Source organism: Trematomus bernacchii, unplaced genomic scaffold (assembly GCF_902827165.1).
Source record: "Trematomus bernacchii unplaced genomic scaffold, fTreBer1.1, whole genome shotgun sequence".
In the NCBI taxonomy this organism is placed as follows: Eukaryota; Metazoa; Chordata; class Actinopteri; order Perciformes; family Nototheniidae; genus Trematomus; species Trematomus bernacchii.
The window spans coordinates 1,445,794-1,471,016 of NW_022987731.1; the positions used below are offsets into that span (position 1 = coordinate 1,445,794).

The window sequence follows — 25,223 nt, forward strand, 5'->3', positions numbered from 1 at the left end:
TGTGAAAGGAGAAGCTTTTTCCACAACCAGTGAGGTAAAGGCACATCTTTATATGATCATTATAGTTATAAAAAAATAAGAGAATAAAGTAAACGGGTATAAAATACTATATGACAGTAAAAAAAGGTTATTAATAAACAAGAATACAGTTTAAAAGGGGAGTGATTTGTAAAATATCCATAAAGAAAAATAAATCTGCTTACAGTTCTGTTTCATATGGGTGTTGAGATCTGTATCCATAGATCTCTCCATGTTGCTCTCAAAGTGCACCAGATTGATGCTTTTAACTTTAACATTAAAAAAAAAATCTTCCAGGGGGAGCATGCCCCCGGACCCCCCTAGAGGAGTTTAGGTCCCCCCCCCACTTAAATCATGTTCACATGGATAGGAAACTAAATACATTTGCACACATCTTGTGTCCATATCTTTCTGTTTTGGTGGTCATGCCACAACCGTGCACGTGCATGCATGCATGCGCGAGTCATGGAAAGATATCTGGATGGTTGCTTTTTCTTTGCACAGCATGAAAGAAAGGCCAAATGAATGGGCTGTGATTTTAGTTTTTTTAAGCAGACGTTGAGTTCAATAATTTGTACGGCCCTCGGAGGATGTTGTAAACATTGAAATGGCCCTTGAGAGGAAAAAGGTTCCCCACCCCTGGTCTAAAATATTGTTCTCATCAGTCTAAACATTTGTTTAAAATAGGTAAGATATAATAAACACAGACACATCATATGGAAATATTATGGTATATAAATTGTAGAAGTCCACAGCCATTCAGCATATTCAATCTCTGAGAACATTTCATAACAAGTGTTTTATCATGCTATCGATCTCTTTCCATTCCTTAGGAGGGCTGCAGACTACACTTAAGCTGGTTCATTTAAGTTTGGGTATTTTACCCTTTATAAAATCCTAAATCCTAGTCTCATACAGATGCAGGGGAAAACAAATTGAGATAAGATGATATCTAATCTTATTGATCTTTGTGAGGATCTAATGTTTTAAATATTAAAGTGACAGAAACTGGGCATGGACATTCTTTATTTAGTGCAGTTTAGAAACTGATTGAAATGACAAAGTAATTGCGATTTTGAGAGTGACAGTATAATATATTTTTTGTTAAAATAATTTGGTGCATAAAATTCAAAGTTGATTTAATTTCTTAGGCATTTATGCAATAAACAGTGAATCTACAGGTTGTCAAAGAAACAGTAATATGAATGCCATGGATAACCTGTTACTTTTTAACATGAGCCATGTGTTTAATATCTTTGAATTCATATAATAAAAATAGCAAAAACGTTATATCCTCTAAACCCAGATGGTGTGTGTGTGTGTGTGTGTGTGTGTGTGTGTGTGTGTGTGTGTGTGTGTGTGTGTGTGTGTGTGTGTGTGTGTGTGTGTGTGTGTGTGTGTGTGTGTGTGTGTGTGTGTGTGTGTGTGTGTGTGTGTGTGTGTGTGTGTGTGTGTGTGTGTGTGTGTGTGTGTGTGTGTGTGTGTGTGTGTGTGTGTGTGTGTGTGTGTGTGTGTGTGTGTGTGTGTGTGTGTGTGTGTGTGTGTGTGTGTGTGTGTGTGTGTGTGTGTGTGTGTGTGTGTGTGTGTGTGTAGATATTGGAGGAGGTGGAGAAGCGGCGGCAGATCTCCACAGCCATGATCTACCCGTTCATGCAGAAGCTGAGGGAAGCTCCCTTCCCAGCCCCAGGACACACTGTTGAGATTAAGAGCTTCATTCCAGAGTCGGGCACTGAGGTCAGACAAACACCCCCCCCTCCCCTTTTTACCCTTTTTTTGCAACTGAGTGAAAGGTGAAAAAAAAATGATGTACATATTAACGTATAAAATGTGCCTTTTTGACCTGTATTTTATATTACAATTGGTAATGGTGATTAAGTAATTATTCCAAGGCTATTACCTATTCTATTACTAAGGGAATACAGGTATTATAAAAGAAGTACATTTCCATAAAACCTATACATTCAAAACAGAATCTAACGTGATACGGCCAGAAAATAAGATTTCAAACTGGTGTTCCCCAACGGCCCCCTTGATCTGATTATCAACGCACAGCCCACTGCGCCATTCAGCCCATCTTCACACCTCAAAGTCATCAAGGCGCTTTACAAGTACACATTACACACATATCATTCATGTAACGGTCATGTACTGTGGACAGTACCCACAGGAGCAAATTCGGGTGAAGTGTCTTGCCCAAGTTCCCCAACGCCACCCTTGATCTGATGATCAACGCACAGCCCACTGCGCCACTCCGTTAATGAAAGATAAAGATAAAAGCTTCAGACATTCACGTGTGGGGTATTTCCTGACATATTTGATGTGGTAGAACAAAATCTCTTCAGCTTGTGTTACTACAGACCTTATTTCAGACATCCATCCAAAAACACGTAAAAGAAAACAGTGACTTTGAGACGAGGGAACAGGAAGTGGTAAAATGCTGACTCATTACTGGGTTTTATTAGTCATTCCTGCAGCACAGGATCAATACTAGTGTCCTGCTTACTGCATGCATACATCTGTGATAAAAAAACAGCGACCTGTTATTTTTCTCTCCACTCGACCTCACACTCTGTGACGTCACCTGCTTAATCCACACGCTCAGGTGTTCGGCGGTGCTCAGTAACCGAGGTGAGGTGTGCTCATGCACCAGTGTCAGGTTTCTTTGGCAGTACTCCACCTAGCATATGCAGGCTCTCATGAACGGGGTTTAAGAGTTTATCTGAGTTTCTGAAATTGGTCTTTAAATGTTGAAATACATAATACATAGTATCATAGTATCTTTGTTATGATCATGTTTTTCTTTAAAAAATAGATCTTAAACAGTATATGAATGTTCATGTAAACAGACTCAATTTCTCTGAAAAATGTAGTTAAAATGTGAACACGCTCTTTAAATAAGTAAAGTGGCGTAGGGAGGCGTGTGGTGCAGTGGGTTGTGCGTTGGTGTTTGGATCAGGGGGTCACAGGTTCAAACCCCACTGCAGTCAGCATGTCGTTGTGTCCCTGAGACACTTCACCCCAAATTGCTCCTGTGGGGATTGCCCACAGTATTGAGTATGTAAGTCGCTTTGGATAAAAGCCTCTAACAAGTGACACGTAAAGTGAGAATGTAGTAGTGAGATCCTCCATGTGGATGTGTTTCTGTGGTGGTGTCTGAACCTGTCCTGCATTACCTAACCTTTAGCTCAAAGCTGAAACCTAACACCTCCCCCATCGGGCCGCATTCCATCATCTCGAGCTGTCACTGATGCTGCTGTGTTTTCGTTGGACGTCCCTCAGGCCGGAGGAAGGACACACTCTGGCTGTCTTCATGAAGGCATTCATATTATGATAATTATGAAAAGCGATAGCTGCATTTTAACCCTTATTTCAGGGCTAAATGAGCACCCTCAGAGTTGGAGGTGGTGGGTGATGTTTGCATGTGTGTGACAGATGTGACTCTCCCCCAGATCATCAGTCTGACGCGCCCGCTGGACTCCTGGCTGGAGCACGTCAACTTCGCCACGCTCTTCGACTGCCTGACAGACGAGGAGGTGCTGCTGGTGTTCGCTGCCGCCGTCCTGGAGAGACGGATCGTTTTCATCGCTGAGGAACTGGGGTACTACACACTCATAGATGTAGATTCCACGAGGACATTATCAATTCATCAATCATAGTGTATGTACCGAAAGTCCAGCTCTCGAGACACTTTAGACGCAGGACTGGAGTACAAGCTGAGAGACGAATTGTACAACCAGATTGTAGTCCGTTTACCAGCTTATTTCTAAATCATGAAAAACAAACAAAGCCCTCATACTGGGGCTCAGTCCCCATTCAGATGTCTGGGGTTTGAATCTGGCCTAGGACTGACAACCTGTTTCTATCTTTAAACGCTGTCTCTTAAATTAAGGAACTGATACTGCCTGAAAATATCTTTTAAAAAAGGGGGAACAAAGCATTGTCAAGCAATAGCCAATGTGTTCCCAGAATGCATTTGCTCTCCACAAAGACTCTTTACCTGCATTCAACCAAAACCCTGGAACATGATTGGTCAGTAATTACTCAGACTACACACGGACACCAGAATGTTGCATACAGATATCTGTTTACAAAGATTATGATGACAGTCACTTAAAAAATTGGCAAAATAAAAACAAATGTACTATAGAGGCAATCCAAACTCCAAACACGAAACCTGCCTTGAGTCTCCAGTTATGATGCTATATTGCAGTCCAAACAAAAGAGAAGAGAATCCGGTTTGTTAAATAAGCAACGTTTGATTTGAATGCAAACTATCTCATATACAACAGCCCCAATAGCTGGCTATAACTACAAAATAAAATGAAATGCTTCAACAAAATGACTGATATACTAAGAAAAAGTGTGGTTCGAAAAACTGTGTGTAACCGCTCAACCGGGAGCTCACCTGAGCTCTGTGTTCATGCCCTTATAAGGATACATGAGGAAAAGGAGTATAGCTCTGGCCTCTCCATATTGACCTCTCATAACAAAATATAACAATAAATCCATTTACTTAACACAAAGCATAAAAAGGTAGTTCATTGATTATAAAACGGAGTAAAAAATACACAATTCATCATGTTTTAAATTAGATATTTCATATCGTATTAAATATCAGTTATGTCATCAAGTAAACCAACCCCTGTCAATATTCATTAGCATATAACAGAAACGTGTCTGTATCGGGGCGGCAGTAGCTCAGTCTTTAGGGACTTGTCTTGGGAACCGAGGGGTCACCGGTTCAATTTGCCATTGGACCAAAACACAGAATGTGGACTGGTACTAACCAGGTGCCCTTGAGCAAGGCACTGAACCCCCAACTGCCCCTGAGCGCCAGCCTGGCAGCCCCTTCCCTCTGACACCTCTCCATTAGTGCATGTCAATAGGTACAAAATGCTCCACAAAGAGTTGAGAGGCTTGAAAGGTGATTTTCTGATATGGCGTTAAAAGCACCCCTCATGTTATTGACTGAATTTATGATCTGATCTCTCTGCAGCACATTGTCACAAATCATACATGCTGTGGCAGCCCTCCTGTACCCCTTCACCTGGCAGCACACCATGATCTCCATTGTTCCTGAGATCCTGATCGACGTGGTGATGGCCCCCACCCCCTACCTGCTGGGAGTCCAGAAGCATCTGCTGGACCTGGTCACCGACCAGAGTGATGTGAGTCCACATGGAGAAGAAACGTTTTTAATAATCAAAGTGTTACTTCAATTGCAAAAAGATTCATTCTTATTCTTTCTGTGACAGCTGCTGGTGGTCGACTTGTCTGACAATAAAAGGGAAACCTTCATTGCTTCAGTAAGTGTCTACAAAATCAGCTTTTAGTGGCCATTTCTTTGCAAATTCACAAGAAACAACCATTTAGTAAAAGTTAAAACATTTGTGTATTACCTTCCTTTTCCAGGTTGGTGATGAAAGCTCTATTCTGCCCCCGAAGCTCAAAAGTGAAATCCTAGAGGCTCTTAGTGCCAGACAAAAAGCATCAAGTGAGTGACAGAAATCAAACACAGGTGTATCAGTTAGTAACAGAGTGATGGCTCCATCATCCCCGAATGTTTTCTGTGCTTTGCTTCAGCGGTGGAGGAGTTGAACCGGGTGGTGTCGGAAGCCTTCCTGCTCTTCTTTGTGAAAACAGTGGGCCACTTCAGATCCTACGTGAAACACAGTCGCGGCGGGGGGCCAGGGGTGTTTGAAAAGAGAAGCTTCTACAAGGCCATCGATTCCAAAACTACACGACACTTCGTCAAGTTGTTCCTCCAGACGCAGATGTTCGACCTGTTCATCCAGGAGGTGGAGCAGCAGCAGCCTGGACCGCAGCAAGGTCACACACACACACACACACACACACACACACACACACACACACACACACACACACACACACACACACACACACACACACACACACACACACACACACACACACACACACACACACACACACACACACACACACACACACACACACACACACACACACACACACACACACACACACACACACACACACACACACACACACACACACATTTCTGCTGGGTGCAGGCGTAAGCCTCACTGCATCTCTTGCAGCCCAGTTTCATCCAGAATCAGTCCAATAGTTATGTATCAGACCAGTACAAAAGTGTTGAACAATAATATAATCAGTAACCTAATCAAAACAGGGGTATTGTAACCTGATTACTTTATTTTTGGATATCATCAATATCAGATGCAATGCAAATAAATACAAGAAAAAGTATATACCAATAAGATGTTTTTATACTGAAGTGTAGTATTATGTAAGACAGAACAATTTGACCTTAGAAAAGAAGACCTCAAGATATTTAGAATCAAAAATCTTTTTATTGATAGGAAAAGCTGACTTTCATGAAGCATATTCAGAAAGTGAAACCATAAAGCAGATTCAGGCAGTAGGCGTATAGATTCACACTGAAAGTATTATCCTACAGAACAGTACCGTTTACAGAGAAGAGACAACATCTGATCCTTTACAACAAACACTATTATGATCTTTTTAGGTTTTACTAACATTGTAATCCTGCTAGTAATCCTCAATTCTTTGAAATGCAACAGTAATCTGATTACATCTTTAGGGAATGCAGTTCACTTTTTTTTACCTGATTATGTAATACCGTTACATGTAATCTATAACTCCCCAGGCCTTCCACATTTGAGTGTGCTAGTGGTGTAGACTATTGTCCCACAATGCCTTGCACAAAGAGAGTTCTGCTCACATCTGGAAAACAAACGGCAAAACAGCTTGTAAAGAAGACATTTTGCTGTCTCTCTGTGAGGGGACCTTCCAAAGTCACCATTTTGATTGACACACAACTTGGGTGGGGCCATATGACGAAATAAGGGCTGCCTCCATTTTTTTTTATGAAGCCGGGCTAAGTCTTCAGGAGTTTGGAAATCCTACATGGTTTTGCAATGAGGTTGCACCACACACAAGAATACATTTCACAGTTGTTCTCCTCTGTAATCTCAAAAACACTACAGGATTAGCAACAATAAGGTGCATCACACACTATCAGCTTCATCAAATCCACTCCACTTTATCGTTAATTGTATATAGTGAATTACATTTCCGGTACACTCTCTTCTACTCATAACATGCACATAATTGACCATCATGTTACTGAGTCGTACTGAAATGTATTTACAGTGCACTAACTCCAGCTCCTGTCATTTGTCCTTTAGGAATATTTAACAAAAAGATCCTCGAATACCAGGAGAAGAAGAAAAAGGAGAAGGCAAAGAAACACTAGCTCTGGGCGGGGGGGGCCGGGTGTACATAGGGGAGTTGATAGGAAATGTCAGATGTGAAAGTTGCACTGTGTGTTTTATGTCCTGTGTCAGTGTGGTTTTAAACAATGTGTGAATTACTGTATGGCTATGTTGCTGCTATCTGTGAAACACTGGCAGAATGAGAGACTGCAGTTCCTCGTGTTCTCAGCCTGTGGCCGCAGTCCGACGCTGATCAGCAGGAAATCATTCCAAATAAAGACTAGTTTTTTAAGTCCACGCATCTACAGTCTCAATTTTTGGCCTCAATGACTAGAAGAAGGTTGTGTTTGTTGAACACTTCTTTCTTTCTGACTGACATCCTTACTTTCTATGAGCAAAAATGCAGAAATTGATCAGAGCAGTCCATTCCAGTTCTCTTACTAAACATATATAAACAGTGTCTATAATCTATTAATTTTAATTGGGTATGTATGACAAAATACAATACAAACAATCAAGGACAAAATGTAGTTATTAAGGTGTCTCTATGCAGGCTTAGTTTCTCATTCTTAATAATAACCGGGGCCTCCCTCAATAAATTAATAAGTTACTGATTGAAGAATATTTCAGAAACATTTTACAAGAGAAACAAGACAAAACAGAAGCTCTTTGTAAGCTTTGTCTTTAAAAGTTGCTTTATAAATGTGTGTCATTTATCATTAATACTTTTATGTTATTATTATTATCATTATTATCATCATACAACTGCTACGCCTGTTGCCATAGCCTGCAGTTTGGCCCATGTAGCATCCTGCGTTGGTGCTATAGGGTTATGTACACTGTATTTTTGTCCTATAGATTTTGTACAGTAAACTATTAAAAACAAATATATCATAAAACATGGAATATATTTTGTGATGAATTAGAACAGTTATTACCTATGATGCTTCAACATTTTCTTAAAAAACAAACACTTGTCATATTTGCTGCACAGTTGGTTTTGGGAGAAATGAAGGAGGGAATAAATAAGTGGAGGTTATCATGACTGGGAGTAATCTTCACATTCACATAGGCAGTGTTGTATTGTAACCTACATTAACTAAAGTAATAAAGTATTTTTAAATGCTACTACTGTATTCCTTTACTCCACTACATTTTGTTGGCAAATGTTGTACTCTTGACTCCAATACATTTATTTTAAATATTAAGTTACTAGTTTCTTTGCTGATTTAGGTTAACATATACATCGAGACTTACGTTTACATACACTATTATTGTTAAATAACTTAAATAAATATCTAGTGTTTATATGTTCCTCATCATATCTTACTGAGTATTTTTACCTTTGGTACTTGAAGTATATGGTGACACTTTTTAAGTACAAATTTGAATGCAGGATATTTACTGGTATCAAGAGTATTTTTACACTGTAGTATTGCTACTTTTCCTCAAGTAAATAATCTGTGTACTTCTTGCAAGTTCTTGGACCTCTGATTATAGGGAAGAATTCTGCCGTTTTGAGTGAAAAATGTTAGTTACCACAAATCTTAGGGCATGTGTCGCAGGAAATACGTATCATAGGGAAATGATATGATGGAAGAAATAAAAAGGTTAGGTTTAAAAGGAGAACAGGACTGATGAGGAAACGGACATACCGCACACTGAGGAGTCAACCAACTCCTGAAGATGGCAGTAGCGTAACACTAATGCAAGCTGCTGTTCTTATTATACATCCATGGCTGAACCTCGGAGGAGGAGGAGGAGGAGGAGAATTGTCCACTAGGTGTCACACTGAGTTCAAACTGATGGTGACGCAACCCTCGGCAGAGCAGAGGAAGAGACGGCAGATACCGCACCTTCGACCAAGGTAAGTGAACAAAGACCAACTATACAAACATACAGGATTAAAGCACTAGAAGACAATATGTTGAACGTTTTCTTTAGTTTATTATCTTACTAAATGATCTGCTAACTTGCTCTTTTATATGGCGTTCAGTTTAAAAACAAAGGACTCAAGCTATTTTAGCAGAGAAGTGGCTAACGTTTACTTGCTAACTTTCCCTTAGCTATTCGCTTTGGGCAACTTCAAGTTGTAAAGTACATGCAAAAGGAAATATAGATTATCTAGTTTACGGTTTCAAAATAAAACTCAAAATAACGAAAATGCAACGAAACAGTCATTCTTATAAATGACAGTTTTATTTTGAAACGCATATCCGGTGTAGTTGATACTCTCTCTGCGTAACTTGACGCAGCCAGGAACTTTAATGGCTAACTAGCAAGCTAACTAATATAGCAGGGTAAAGCATTTGTTTATGAGGCTAAGGGTTAAAGAAAAATCGAAACTAATATTCTAAACTATATTTGAATCAAAGTTACGTTAAGGTAAGTTAGTGTTTCTCTATATTATCTTATATCTTAAGGTAAAGTAAGTTTATGGCTACGTTGCAACCGAAACTAACTACTTTGGGAGCTAGCTCCGTGTTGTTGACACTAGCCAGGGCAGTCTGTTTTTGACAAGAGAAACACACCAAACGTTTACATTCTGTGTAAATTACAAATGTAACTTCAGGCGATATTACACTTGACGTTACATTTTGTAATATCGCCATTATTATTTAGTAAATGTTAGATAAATAACGATTCCAATAGCGTTTCACTGTCTGATTAAAATGGCAACTCTACCAGCTTAACTTACTGTCATTGTCCGAATGCAGGTGAGCTTTTTTTAAACCGTTTTGTCCCAAACCCAAATACACAGTGGTATAAGGAGTGCTCAGATATTTAACTTAAGTGAAAGTAGAAATATTACAGTGTACAAATAGTCTGTTACAAGTTAAAGTCCTGCATTATAAAGGTTACTTAAATAAAAGTACAAACGTATTAGCATCAAAATATACTTAAAGTACCAAAAGTAAAAGTGCTTATCTTGCTAATATCCAATTTTAGGATCATATATGTTAAATGAATGGATTATGATTATTGATATTATATTAATGTGATCATCACAGCCGGTAAAAGGTGAAGCCACTTGTATTTACTTTATAGACTGCTGCTGAATATCTTTAACCTATAATATAGTTATTTAAAATTGTAAATCAAATATATCATATGTATGTTTATTCGTTTATTTACATTTTGTTTTAGCCAATAACGTGACTCTGTAAACTAGTAAACTAATTCTGTCAAATAATTGTGGTGTAGTAAAGCGTACAATATTGGCTTCCAAATTGTAGTGGAGTAGACGTATAAAGAAGCATAAAATAAAAATACACAAGTAAAGTAACAGTACCCCAAAATCGTCCTTCAGGACAATACTTGAGTAAATGTCCTTTACTACAATACACCACTGCAAATACATTTGACTATTGATCAACTCATACAAATATTTGCTGAAGGGTTATTTAGGGAGAGTAAAAACACAGGTTTTTCAACACGCTTTCCATTGAGTTACATTTTTATTAACAACGTAATGCCTTTCAGCTCATCATATCTGAACAAGCATTTCAAGTTCTCTGTTTGGCGAGATACCACTATGAAATCTGTTCCATTCTAATGAGGGTGTACCAACCTTTTGAGTTCCCCTCCTCAAAGATGCCTCTGCTCACTGAAGCGAGGCAGGGAGGTCTGACGCTTTTACATAAAGTTACGCCAGCAACCTTACAAGGGTGTACCTTTTTACATTTTGGGAAGACTTCCAACCCTGCCCGGGCGCCTGAAGCAGGAATACAATTCAAAAAGTATTCCAGTAGTTACATGTTTCGGCCAGCCAACAATCTGTTACTGAGTTACAAATGTGTTGGCTCCATATTCACAAGGGACTCTCCAAATGTGGAAAACTGCACAGGCTGCAGGTCTAAATGCTCCCATTGTGCAGTTATTTTTAGCATTTCTATTAATTTCACTATTGCAAAATACACATTTGTCAAACGAGTGACTTGATACTTATTATTTTTCATGATTATGCTTGTTTAACTGCCATTAATCTGCATTAGTATTAGACACATATTGTGCCGCAAACCCTAGCTATCTCACCGAGGGACTCCACCTTCAGTGCTTGCACAAGTCAGATTTCCTCATTATTTCTTCATAACGGCACAATGTTATCAACATTGCTTTTCTCAGACAGCAGAGGCAGCTGCTTTCCTTCCTCTTTTTCGGGGCCAACTGTCATGTCATTTCATAGTTCAAATCTTTGAGCGTCCAGCTAAGGGTTTTAGCATCTGAGCATGACAGCCTATCCTGCTGCTCTTTAAGGCCCTCCTTCTCACTCTCAGTGGTGCAGTGTTTTTTTCCTGGCTGTGTGGCAACCTCCTGATTGGATGTGTGCTTCCACAGCGTGTCTGACCAGGGTTGTGATTTACCGCACGCATGCTATCCACTCACCTATCGTCTGTGTGTTTCTCCAGGTAAAGCATGGCAATGACTAGCCCCAGCTCGTGCTCCTCCATGAGTAACCACACAAAGGAGCGCGTCACTATGGCCAAAGTGACCCTGGAGAACTTCTACAGTAACCTCATCGCCCAGCACGAGGAGCGGGAGATGAGGTAAGATCCACCATTTTCACATTTACACAAGTCTTTCTTCTGTGGCTGCACAATGAACTTTTGCATAAATGAATAATATGAATAATAGTTAGTTAAATAGAGGTGCCCCATCAATTGTGATCTGACATGCCACAACAAGCCAAAATGGGAATAACATTACACCAAATGTAAATCTATAGGGACAACTGAAAGCTGATCAAAATCATAACGATAAACTATACACAGTCTATCTGGATCATAGACTCTGTATAGTTTATCATTACGATTTTTATCCTTAATCTTCATCTAAAAAAAACGTGGCGTGTTGACTAGGGAACAAATCGTCTGAAATGTATCGATTCCGATTCTTATCGATTCCCCGTTTCGATTCCAAAATTGTAAAAGAAAGAGGTCAAACGTTTATAAAACAAAAATATCTTTATTCTTTTAAGCTTTATTAACTGACATTTTTACAAATAAAACAAATACATGAAGCGCACAGGCCGTTCTGTGATTCACCAGAACACACAGATGGCCGGTCCGCCCAATTCGCGGCGCCCCGGCGCAGACGGACCCGGTGGAATACAGGGTCTACCGCGTTTAGGAACCGTTAAGCAGAACCAAAATTGTGTATTTTGTATGGGTACCCGGTACCCAGCATTTTCTTATCGGTTCTCATCTGGAACCGAGTTTCGGTTCACAACCCTAGTGTTGACTTATTTTACCTGAGATGCTTGCGCTTCTTGGCAAACACCGACAGTATAGCCCATCTATTATGTTAACGCAGTTCACGGGGAATTGTGGAAAGTAGTTCGCCCTTGTGTGTGTGCTAGAAGCAAAACGTTCTTTTATCACAGTAACAACAGTGTTGCAAAGTCAATTATGCGGCAAACCGTTATAGCACCCACCCCCGTGGATTTAGGCAGGTTTAAATTAGATGTTCAAAGGGGCCATCAGATTTATACCTGCTATTTTGATCCATTTGTAGGGTTAGACTATTCAAATGATCAGGCCTGAGCTGACTGGCACCGCAGCAACTTAAAACGTCAAACACAATATAAACATTTAATTGTGGCTTGTGTCAGAATTGTGATGAGACAAGACCACTTCCTGTTGTGACAAGTTTCATCAGAGTATACTCATGTCTGGAGCAGATAAGTGGCTAACGTTTTTTTTAAGATGATGATGATGATGATGGGACACAATAGTTTAGTTAGTACATATGTGGGTTTGAGGGTCAGTAGAGGGAAATCTCTAAATGATAACTTTAAAAGCTAAACATTAAACAGGCTCACTGGCAAGAATTCAAACTCTAGACCCCCAGCTTATAACAGCTGTACTGTTATAAATGTGAATTGCCTTTCTGAGATAATGATGAAATGTAATAATTAAATTAAATCAATAGAAAAAAGATTGTTTGAGTTTAATTATATGTCTAGTGATTCAAGTATTACAATTAATCCTTTTGACTGATATGTATCAGATATCTCTGAGTATAACAATGAAACGTGTATAGTGTCAGAAGCATCCGTAGCAGGGCCCTCTTTCAGGTTGTTGTTTTTCCCAAAACAGCTGACATGATGGGATGTGCTAATGTGTGTCTTATCTCTTTAGGCAGCAGAAGCTGGAGAAAGTGATGGATCAGGAAGGCTTGGCAGATGAAGAGGTGAGTGACAAACACACGTGCACTTTTTTCCCAGCATGCTTTGTGGCTGTACAAGATCATTTGTTCTCTCCTGTCATAGTGTTAAGAGTTTTAGATCTGCTGGACCACAGCTGTAGGTGTTTGAACTTTATATTTCCTTTGAATCAACACTAAGCATTTACAATTAGTCTCGAAGCAAGTGTGAGAAGATGTCACCTGTGCAAAAATATTCTTTATATCATTTTCTGTTTTACATGACCTTTGCTCTGCAGAAACGTATCCGGCGCTCTCAGCATGCGAGGAAAGAGACCGAGTTTTTGCGGCTGAAACGCACTCGACTGGGTCTAGAGGACTTTGAGTCCCTGAAGGTGATTGGCCGAGGAGCTTTTGGAGAGGTACACATATTTTACATAAATATTTAGAACATGATTCCTGTGTGCGTTTTGAAAGCATTAAAGGTCAAACTCTTGGATCACAATGGCACAAAGAGGAAAACAAATGTTATCTATATATTATAATGTGTCTTGTCGGCATTCGGTTAATATTACCAGGAAGATAATTCTTGGGTCGGACTGATATGAGTAGCATGGCTTCCCTTGGTGTATAATACCACTCTGCCTCCTAAGTGACAGACAGCTGTAATGAAATAATTATTTCTGTCTGCTGCTCCGTACATCCTGTGTCTGAAATGCACATATGTGACCCGCTCTATCGAAATCAGTCGGAAGTCGCAACAGCTCATTTAAAAATAAACGTGGATTTGCGTAAAAAAATTGTTTTTCGGGGTTCGGGTGTTTTGTTTGATTTTAAATAAACAAAGTCTTGGCTTTCAGAATATGAAACTTTTATTTCCAAAATCACACAATAAATACATGTTTGAAGCTTGTAAAGGGAAGATGACAGCTCTCCCTCGCCACTCTGCTGTTCCACAGCGCCGCTTCCCCTCCCTCCGGCTGAAATTATGAATGTAAGGCGTATAGTAATCATAGATAACACGGCAGGGTCCGTTACAGTTTGTTTTCATCTGATTTCAAATAAACAAAGTCTTGGCTTTCAGAATATTAAACTTGTTTTGGCAAATTCAGATGATAAATACAACTTTGAAGCTTGTAACGGCATAATTACAAGCGGAGAACGGAGTAACTTAACGTCACAGCAGGCATAACAACAGCCGGTGTTTCTCGTGAGTGTTTTCCCCGGGAAACAAACAATACACAGAAACGCAAAATTACCCAAACACACACACAAACACATATACACACACACACACTCGCGAGCTTCCCCCAGACCAGCAATCCAAACGTATTTTTATCATTTGCTGCGCTAATAATCAATCAGATCGATGGATTCCAGAGAAGAGGAAACTTTAAAGGCCTTTTTCTCAAAATGATGACTCGGTGACAGTCATTATATAATGTGACATATTTTGCTTAAAGGGGACCTATCATGCAAAATGCACTTTTGTACGTCTTTTCTACATGAATATGTGTCCCCGGTGTTCCAGGGAACTCACCAAGTGTCAGAAAACACAACCCTCTCTATTTTCCTCCATACCCAAATCTCTAAAAAAGGGGCTGCAACGGATCTGATAAAAACTGATCCAGATTTGAACACTGTCCTGACGTCAGGACGGTGGCGCTACGGCTATTGGGCCAACTCCACCAATCAGGAGGAGACAGCCACGGCCATTGCCGTTCGAAAGCGCTGGAGACGCTGTAGTACATATGCCAGGCCTGTAGATGGTGCTGTTCTCACTGAATCTGCCCTTGCAAAAACAGAGCTAAACATTTTCAAATTGAGCGAAATGAGGCATGGCTAAAATGCATGATCTGTTCGGTATTTTGAAGAAAAAAAAAAGTATAAATATGCCTTATATACTGTAGGTATGGTCCTACACTATATTATTCAAATATAGCATGATAGGTCCACTTTAATATTTGGAGTACAAAAACAATCCTGATATCATTAGAAAGCTAGGAATCTCCTCTTTCCAACAGTGAATACAACTCAAAATGTGTCTTCAGGTCAATGCGACTGATTTCGATGGAGCAGGTCACATATACCCTTTTCTTATTACATTAATCTGTTTACAATACTATTTTTAACAGGTTTTTTTTTTCCTTTGATCACATTTCTGTGAGTTTTTTTATTAACAATGTCCTTTTGGCCTCCAGGTTCGTCTGGTGCAGAAGAAAGACACCGGTCATGTTTATGCAATGAAGATCCTCCGCAAAGCAGACATGCTGGAGAAGGAACAGGTGAGGCAGAACTCTGTGTGACAGGATGCTGCTGCTGCTGCTGCATCAGACGACATCTTTGACCCTGTGAGTCTCCCTCTCTGTCTTCAGGTTGGTCATATTCGTGCTGAGAGGGACATTCTGGTAGAGGCAGACAGCTTGTGGGTGGTGAAGATGTTCTACAGCTTCCAGGATAAGATGAACCTCTACCTCATCATGGAGTTCCTGCCTGGAGGTATGACCCCTTGACCCAGATCACTGCCATTGCTAACACAAAAGTGACTTCCAACCAGGTTAGATCGTCAACGTCTAATAATTATTTTTGACTCATCGTTTGATGAATTTTCCAACTGGAGGAACTAATGTTAGTTTCCACTCTACCTGAAAAACCATGAAGATAAGTACAATTAGATGGACTGAAAAACTAAACAGTGATTCTGGGCCCTTTCCTAAAGTAGGAATGTCAGAAGAGCCAATACTCCCATACCAAGTTGATGTCACTAATCTGAAAATACGAAGTTACTCTTTTCTTTACAGTATCGCAGGTACTGGGGATCCGGGCTTGGAAATTCCAGCATAAACCGTGCCTAGACAGTGCTTAGTGTCACAATCTGAAAGGACGCTATATACCTAAAATGATAACGTCCAGGATTGACCCTGATAATGCTACGTTGTCAACAACAGATCTGTGTTTTAATTGGCACGAGTAGAACTAGTTAATAATAATAATAATAATAATAATAATTCCTTATATTTATTATAACGCTTTTTCCATGACCCAAAGCGCTTTACAGATACACATTACACATACATATCAGACATACATGTAATGGTCATGTGCTGTGGACAATACCCACAGGAGCAAATTCAGGTGAAGTGTCTTGCCCAAGGACACAACGGCTTTACAGCTTTAATGTTAGCTATTAGCTGTTAGCAGCCAGTTGGCAGCAGCCCAGTCCTGCTTGACTAAATACCAGAGCTAACAGCTAATGTTAACAGCGGTTTCATTGAGTTACATTACGATGTAAGCTCTATTTAGTAAAAAATAGTATTGGGCCAACATGAATTATACCATATTCTGGTAAAAATCTGAAATGCGTACCGTCACTTGTGAAGCTTTTCCAGAGTCGGACTCCGTGTGCACTGGAGAACTGCGCAAAATCAGCTGATCACAACGTTCACGGCATTTCACTGGATTTCTGGATTTGGTATCTACTACTTATGTTATGGTGTTGTGATATTCCTACTCTACGAGTACTAGTGATTTAGAACACAATCACCATGAAACAATCAGACCCTAGCCACACGGAGACGGTAACGAAAACTAACCGAATTCGATATCAAAAAAGTCTTCCGTCCACACGCAATCGGCACCAGAAACGTGTCCGTCCACGCGAGACCGCTGGAGACGCTGTTGTACATATGCCGGGCCTGTAAGTGGCGCTGTACTTCCGCCACAAAATACACCAAAAGCAGCAAAGAAGACTTCACGAGCATGCATGGTTGCCATGGTTGCCCTTCTGTTTATTCTGGTGGATTTAGCAGCAGAGGTGGGGAGAGGCAGGGCTCTGGCTCTTTTTCTCCCTCCCAGAGGCAAGGGTGTGCTCCTGCTGTAAATCTCTCCGGTTAGTCCACCAGCAGATGAAAAACACCCACCTCTCCGCCTCTTCCAAGGAACGAGGGGACCGTGCAGCAGAGTTTCCTTTAGAATTTGTTTCCGCCGGTCAACAAAATTATAAAAGTGCCGGTCAAAGGTCTTCTTTGTTATTTATTGAGCTTTAAAACAAATGAATAACGACTCTATATAATAAAATAAGAATAATATACGGAGTCTCTCTTTTCCTCCCCCTCTCCTGACAGCCCGTCAGTATTTTCGTTATCAGGAAATGATCGTATAGGCGTAATCACAGAGCCGTTTGGCCCCCCAGAGCGTTGCGTCCACAGATCTACCCACCTTGGGTCCCGTTATCGTTATCATTATCGTTTCTGCGTTTCCCTGTCGGCCTCGTGTGGCCGAACCGTCTATATGATAGAGAACTGTAGCGGATACGACCCGTATCGTCTCCGTGTGGCTGCAGCCTCAGATCAAAGTTTATTTATATAGCCCAATATCACAAAACACGTTTTTCTCTGTGGTTTTTACAGAAACATAAAATTACAGGAAAATAATGAAAAGGCAAGATAGAGTGTAAAATAGAATTAATTAAGATGCAACAAAAGACAAAAAAAATACAATGAAACAATAAAATGAAATACCATAAAATGTAAGAACCAGGAGGACGAACATAGGGAATAATCTGAAACCAGCTCTAGTAAAAGCATAGTTAAAAAGGAAGGTCTTGAGCGCACCCTTAAAAGTAAAAACGTAATAATTTTGCAGACTCCGGGCACCATTAACAAACCTGCACCCTGGGAGCGTAGTGTTCTAGAGGGGCAGTAGTGGATTCAAACATCTGTTTTAGTGATTTGAAAGTAAGAAGAAGTATTTTAAAATCAATTACATCACTTGTTAGACGCTTTTATCCAAAGCGACTTACATACTCAATACTGTGGACAATCCCCACAGGAGCAATTTGGGGTGAAGTGTCTCAGGGACACAACGACATGCTGACTGCAGTGGGGTTTGAACCTGTGACCCTCTGATCCGAACACCTATGGACAACCCACTACGCCACACGCCTCCTCCAATTCTGTCCTTTACTGGAAACCACTGTAGAGCTGCTAAAATTGGAGTGCTATGGTCCTTTTTTCTTAACAGTAGGGATGCACCGATATAAAAAATGTCCACCGATGTTTGGAGTAACAATTTTGCCGATACCGATGTTTTACTGTTTATACCTTATTTACGGATGGCGGAAAAAGGCCAATGCCGATGTCTACCGATGTATCGGTGCATCCCTAGGCTGCAGCATCTTGTACCAGATTTTGGATGGATGTGGTGGGACAGCTTGATAATAGGGGATTGCAGTAATCCAGCCTATATGTAATAAAAGCATCGATTAGTATGTTTTTTAAACATATACCCAGTGTTAAAGTGTGGAGTGAGTCAGACAGCAGGGTCTGTCCATTGTGTCCATGCCTCTGACACCCTGCTGTGTGTGCTGTTGTTCTGCAGGAGACATGATGACCCTGCTGATGAAGAAGGACACTCTGACAGAAGAGGCCACTCAGTTCTACATCGCTGAGACGGTGCTGGCCATCGACTCCATCCACCAGCTGGGCTTCATCCACAGAGACATCAAACCAGACAACCTGCTGCTGGACTCCAGGGTGAGGCCTTCCATCATCATCATACACCATATTCAGCTTTTTATTACACTTACTTTACAGCAGTTTCCCATGAGTTGGTGTTGTGAACTTAAGGGCATTTCAAAACCCTTTATGAAAACATATCAGCTTTCTTTACCCTCCTAAGTCGAGCATACAAAAGTGCTGCAAAATGGATCCAATTTTAAAATGCGATCATGATTTTCCCCCAATTAAATAAAAATGGCCGTCCTCTGAGGCGGTGTGGGCAAACCACCCGACCCGTGAAACATGAAGCTTCTAGTTTACCACACTTTTGAGGGTGTGACCTTATATATAATTCCTTTGAACAAATGTGATTATGATTAGAGCACAACATTGACTAGTCACTTAATCTAGCCTCATTATTTCTCTCCAACTCTATTATTTCACTCTTAAAATGCACCAGGTTGCTGCGTTTAACTTTAAATTGGATCCATCGTTCCTAAATAATACTTTATTTATCTTATATCACAATACATATTGCAGAAATAGCAATATTGCAATCATGAAAAATAAATCAGTGCTACGTTTATTTAAAGTGCAATACATTGTTTTCACACAAAACGATTCATAATTGTGATAAAGAATCTTTATACATCTAAATAATTCTTATCATTTTGGCCATTATTGTGAACCGCTAGCAAACACAGAACCCTTAAATGAGCTCTTTATGATATGAATCATTTGCTCCTCACAGAGATGAGTGAGAGTCAGGGCGGCCATATTGTTTAACCCTTGCAGTGTACAGCAGCTCTAACAGTGTGTGTTGTGTTCTCAGGGTCACGTGAAGCTGTCAGACTTTGGGCTGTGCACCGGGCTGAAGAGAGCGCACCGCACAGAGTTCTACAAGAACCTGAACCACAGCCTGCCCAGCGCCAGCGACCTCAGTAAACAAAGTAGGGCACACCTTCCTCTGATCTCATCTCTAGCACATTTGTTTATCTTTTTATCAATATGTTATAGATACCATGCACAACTGAAGGGTTTGATCCTATTTCTTCTATTTTTTACATAATAAAAAAGTATTTTAAATAGCTGGCACCACATGTTAGCCGGTTCACTGCATCAGCGCTCTCTGTCCCCACAGCCTTCCAGAACATGAACTCCAAGAGGAAAGCAGAGACGTGGAAGAGGAACAGAAGGCAGCTGGTAGGTCTGAGCACAGATGTCATTACACTCGACAGCAGTTTGGCACCGGCCTTTAATTATGTATGACTCGAATGAAAAATACAGCACAATTTATAGAGGGCATATTCTGCTGATGTTCAGGTGTATATCAGTATGTAGTGTCTCTACTTTAAAGAGTCCTCTCCTGCTGATGTTCAGGTGTATATCAGTATGTAGTGTATCTACTTTAAAGAGTCCTCTCCTGCTGATGTTCAGGTGTATATCAGTATGTAGTGTCTCTACTTTAAAGAGTCCTCTCCTGCTGATGTTCAGGTGTATATCAGTATGTAGTGTCTCTACTTTAAAGAGTCATCTCCTGCTGATGTTCAGGTGTATATCAGTATGTAGTGTCTCTACTTTAAAGAGTCCTCTCCTGCTGATGTTCAGGTGTATATCAGTATGTAGTGTCTCTACTTTAAAGAGTCCTCTCCTGCTGATGTTCAGGTGTATATCAGTATGTAGTGTCTCTACTTTAAAGAGTCCTCTCCTGCTGATGTTCAGGTGTATATCAGTATGTAGTGTCTCTACTTTAAAGAGTCCTCTCCTGCTGATGTTCAGGTGTATATCAGTATGTAGTGTCTCTACTTTAAAGAGTCCTCTCCTGCTGATGTTCAGGTGTATATCAGTATGTAGTGTCTCTACTGGGACATGTCTCCATGCTGTTCAGAAAGCTCTTTATTTTCCTCATACTGCCTGTGCTGCAGCACCTCTTTTCACCCTCTGTCTGAAACCAGAGCGCTCTGATTGGTTAGCTGGCCGGCTCTGTTGTGATTGGTCAACCGCTTAGATGATGTCCTACCCCTTAACCTATCACGTACAATGTGTTGGAGCGCTAGCCAATAGAAGTGCGAGTGTCACAGGGATGTTATCCTTTGCAGACCATTTACATGCACTAAAACCTATAGAACTACAGGAGAGGGAAAACCCCCAAATGAATCAAACGGACCCTTTTTGAAGTTAGGGTCAGATTGAATAAATGACTTTATCTTCATCTTTTAGCTCAAAGCAAACAGCTTTTAATAGTCTAACTGTTGTTTCCCGTCCCTTTCGTAGGCGTTCTCCACAGTGGGAACCCCCGACTACATCGCCCCGGAGGTCTTCATGCAGAATGGATACAACAAGCTCTGTGATTGGTGGAGCCTGGGTGTCATCATGTATGAGATGTTGATAGGTAAGGCTGTCTCGAGCTTGTTTACCCTCAGGCTGATGTGGTTGAAAGGGACAGTTGGTGATTCTGCTGTCCTCCCTGTGTGCAGGTTACCCCCCCTTCTGCTCAGAGACGCCTCAGGAGACGTACAGGAAAGTGATGAACTGGAGAGAGACGCTAACTTTTCCTCCAGAAGTGCCTATATCAGAGAAGGCCAAAGATCTGATCCTCAGGCAAGAACTCCTGTGTTCATCTCTCTCTCACTGTGCATTAATAACACATCAGTATCTCTATTAGTATTGTATAATGACAATGAGGGCGTTTTATTTCTTCAACATGTCGAAGGGCACCTGAAAGGTTTGCTCTGAGTTGTGTGATATTAATGTGACGTGTGTTGTTCTCAGGTTCTGCTGTGAGGAGGAGCACAGGATCGGTGCTGTGGGGGTGGAGGACATCAAGTCCAACCCCTTCTTTGAGGGGGTGGACTACGACCATATCAGGTGGGGGCTTTTACATGGTCAAGGACAGTTACCACAAGGAGACATTTCAAATATGTTCTTTATCTTAGAGATTTTGTAGCTTGGAGTTGTGTCTCTGTACAGAGTCTGACTTCAGTAGGTTCTCAAAGTGCAACAACATGTATTTAAACCACTACTTTTGATCATGTAGTGGTGGGCATTATTGCAAACAATACATTTATCTTGATACCAGTTTTTCTAAATGTACAATGTTGTATAAATATAATGATAATAAAAATATAATTCAGTGTACAAAAATCGAAGGGGGGCAGACTGCCGTTCTATCAGGGTGCTTTTATTTTCAACTTTTGTGGAATGTGCTCAATTTATTAATCAGGAACAAACGTTTGACTTGATACCTTCTGGTTCAGTTGGTAAGCTCAGGGTTTTCAGAAGACTGTCTCTTTGGTGTACCTTGGAGTGTGCTCATCACTCAGCTCCAGAACATTTTGCATTATTCGGGACAATCAAGTGAAGGATAAAGTGTAGCTAGCAGTCATTCATTAGAAAATAACACGACAGGGTGAGCAGGACCCTTCAATGACACGGCTACATACTAAATATTGATTCAAAATGATTAGAGTTTTTCGTGTTGCTTGTTTAAACTGAACTGCTTGCCAGAAATAGCAGCTTTATCTCAAGTGACTTGTTGATGGAAATAACAATAGGAAGTGCCACCCAGCCAAATCAGCTGTTTTGGGAACCTGGTTAACCATTTCCAGACAAACATGATCCTCACGCAGCTCCCTCACTTCTCACATGCATGATCTCTCTTTGGTGATTGTCCCACTCATCTTTCTCACATCACTTCCTCCTCTTCAGAGAGAGACCTGCTGCCATCCCCATCGAGATCAAAAGCATCGACGACACCTCCAACTTTGATGAGTTCCCTGATTCAGATATCCTCACCCCAACAGGTACGCTGCTCTTTCTGTTGCACAGTCTGCTCCTCTGTTGTGACGTCTGCAATAAGTTAAAGCATCTTCTCCCCCCCCCCCCCCCCCCCCTCAGTCGCTCCGGTGTCCAACCAGACGGAGGCCGACCTGAAGAACAAGGACTGGGTCTTCATCAACTACACCTACAAACGCTTCGAAGGCCTGACCGCCCGAGGGGCTATCCCGTCCTACATGAAGTCAGGGAAGAGATGAAGGCCTCCAGCAGGCTGCAGACCCACACCACCACGGAACCTGAAAGAGTCGCCCCCCCTCTGCTGTGAGAGGAGCTTCAGCCCTGGAGGGAGAACTCTGTTTTCTGTTACCTGACTGAGGAGTCCCAGCACTCTGCGAATAATAAAGGGGCTCCGTTTCATCCGCTGCTTTGCAGGAGCCGCCGCCTTCCTTTCCGCAGGTCTTCACTTTCTCCGATGCTTCCGAGGGTACCTTCCGCTTCCTGCTCACGCGTGAAGACTGAACTGCCGTACAGCGATTCTCTCCACCAGTGGATGCAGTGGATGTTCTCCCTGCCGTCACCAGCATCCATCACATTCCCTCTATAAACCAGCAGTTTGACCTACCAAGGGCTTCCCAACCAGGACTCCCTCTCCCCTTGGCCCTTTTTCTGTTGACTCTTCGCCACTTGAAGTGAATCAGGTGCTCTTCAGGGATCCTGTCCAAATGTTTCTGAGGCTTCTCTAAAGTGCTGCTGGCTTCTCACCTAACCAAAGACTGAGCTGAATGATGTGTCTGCTTCATCTCTCCATCACCTAACTTCTTCTTAGAAATGTATTTTTACTTTTTTTAGGTGCATATTTTGCTCGTTGAAATGTGTGAATATATGAGTGATGCATTTTGTGGAACAAACACAAGAGTCTTGTTACATGTTCACCGCTTATGTTGAATACCTTTAGCACCTTACGAGATGTTTGATCCAGCTCCAGTGCTTTAATGAACCTACAGATCATTAATGTGTGTGTGTTGGACTGGAGAAGTCCACACATGAGTTTTACAGAGGAGTGATGTCACCGTTTTACTGTTGAAACGCCATGAAGCCTCCGTCATCATGAAACAAAACATCCCACGCACACTGACACGAATGCAACTCTTGTAGACTTAGCAGCTGTGTGACTCAGAATACAGAATGATGCTCACGTGTACAGCCGAGTCGCTGCAGCCGGCCAGGGACTTTTTAAATAGAAGCACAGGGCTAAACATCTTCCAGTGAACACAATATCCAAAATGCTGTCATTTCAAATGAATGTAAATGAAGTTTTATGGACAAAATATGTTTTTTTTTGCCACAATAATTCCACAATGCTGTTTGTGTGAATGTAGCCTGGACCATACAATATTTCTTTTTCTTTTTTATAAGTGTCCTGGCACATGAGGTAGAGATATGGAAGCCCATTACCACCCAGAAATGAGACTCAAGAATGTTAACAAAAAACACTTTCAACAAAAAAGAGAATTAGCGAGGATAACATTTGTTTTTTACTTTTATTGACTTAAAAATCTTAATTTTAGATTCAGTCAAAATTATGACATGCCTTTTTATAAATATAAGTTAATATAGGTTGCTAAATTTGCCTTCAAATATTTATTTTAATCTTAATCTTGACTCAGAATTTAGATTTATTAAGAGGTTACTTAAGTCAAATTGTATGTAAAACCATTGACTATAGTAACATTTATAAATATGTCTATACACAAAACATTTAGAGGTTGACGTAATTCATTTTGTCAACAGATTAGACATAATTGTATGATGTTAGTTGAAAGCAATAATATTAGGTTGAAAGAAAAAATATCAACCTAATATCCAACTAACCTAATACAATTACTTATTTAATTACTTTAATTAAGTTCAACTTTTTTTGAGTGTAGTCATAAGTTAACAAATATTGAGTTTCATCGCCATATTTAGAGATTTACCGTTTTATTAAAATGACTGAAAGTATCTCTTTTAAAATAGATCTTTAAGAGTTGGTGTTTTATGATCAGGACTTTCACTGGCAGGAATGGACTTCCATATCTCACAGTTTAGTCTGAGGTGTTTCCTTTTAGTCTGTTATGACACATGTATTCAGATAGTGTGTAGACAAAGCACATGGAAGCGCATTTTAGAAAAGCATGCAATGGGCTTTTTTCTATGGCGGTGGGGGGGGGGTCACTATTTGTACCTGCTCTGCATGTCTCACAGCAGCAGATGGGTCCTCTTAAAGCAATAGAGCACATGGGATGACTGATGATGTCACGCTGTGTGTGTGTGTGTGGGTGAGGATGTGATCGGTAAAATAATGTTGGATTGGTGTGTGTGTGTTTTTCTACAAGTGATGCGCCAATGTGTGTATGCTCTGCTCATGTCATGTGATCTGAGAGGCTGAAGTGAGGGATTATGGGAAGCTGGGTGAACATTATTTAAACCACTTTTTAGCGCGTGGCTGTTGTATTGTTTTCTGCTATTTGACAATGAATTGCTCTGCACTTACTGTGTCGTGTCCTCC

General features: G+C 40.7%; 2 protein-coding genes across 5 annotated transcripts in view; both read left to right on the top strand.

Moving 5' to 3' along the window:
* LOC117494695 (DENN domain-containing protein 2D-like) overlaps positions 1-8,150 on the top strand; it is a 47,272-nt gene extending 39,122 nt beyond the window's left edge. For both annotated transcript variants that reach the window (XM_034145635.1, XM_034145636.1), the window contains 7 exons: positions 1,612-1,752; positions 3,468-3,616; positions 5,015-5,186; positions 5,274-5,324; positions 5,431-5,512; positions 5,602-5,847; positions 7,230-8,150. In XM_034145635.1, coding sequence (XP_034001526.1) covers positions 1,612-1,752; positions 3,468-3,616; positions 5,015-5,186; positions 5,274-5,324; positions 5,431-5,512; positions 5,602-5,847; positions 7,230-7,297 — 909 coding nt within the window. In that variant the 3' untranslated portion in view covers positions 7,298-8,150. The remainder of the gene's footprint in view (positions 1-1,611; positions 1,753-3,467; positions 3,617-5,014; positions 5,187-5,273; positions 5,325-5,430; positions 5,513-5,601; positions 5,848-7,229) is intronic.
* An 862-nt stretch (positions 8,151-9,012) lies between these two features.
* Positions 9,013-25,208, top strand: LOC117494697 (serine/threonine-protein kinase 38). 3 transcript variants are annotated; one of them, XM_034145639.1, is made up of 14 exons: positions 9,013-9,123; positions 11,666-11,803; positions 13,397-13,448; positions 13,700-13,822; positions 15,602-15,685; positions 15,776-15,899; positions 18,780-18,934; positions 19,731-19,848; positions 20,040-20,101; positions 21,173-21,290; positions 21,376-21,499; positions 21,671-21,766; positions 22,607-22,701; positions 22,796-22,932. In XM_034145639.1, exons 2-14 carry the CDS (start codon positions 11,673-11,675, stop codon positions 22,930-22,932), a joined length of 1,419 nt encoding a protein of 472 aa, XP_034001530.1. In that variant the 5' UTR covers positions 9,013-9,123; positions 11,666-11,672. The 3 variants fall into 3 exon arrangements, with proteins under 3 accessions (XP_034001530.1, XP_034001531.1, XP_034001529.1); XM_034145640.1 differs by lacking the exon at positions 9,013-9,123 and adding an exon at positions 9,538-9,641; XM_034145638.1 differs by lacking the exon at positions 9,013-9,123 and having other exon boundaries at positions 11,673-11,803; positions 22,796-25,208.
* The last annotated feature ends 15 nt before the right edge of the window (positions 25,209-25,223 follow it).

Coding starts and splice junctions, on each gene's coding strand:
- LOC117494697 (XM_034145639.1), top strand. CDS start 11,673: ATGGCAATGACTAGCCCCAGCTCGTGCTCCTCCATGAGTAACCACACA. Junction 13,823..15,601: donor GCCGAGGAGCTTTTGGAGAG/GTACACATATTT, acceptor TTTGGCCTCCAG/GTTCGTCTGGTGCAGAAGAA. Junction 22,702..22,795: donor AGATATCCTCACCCCAACAG/GTACGCTGCTCT, acceptor CCCCCCCCTCAG/TCGCTCCGGTGTCCAACCAG.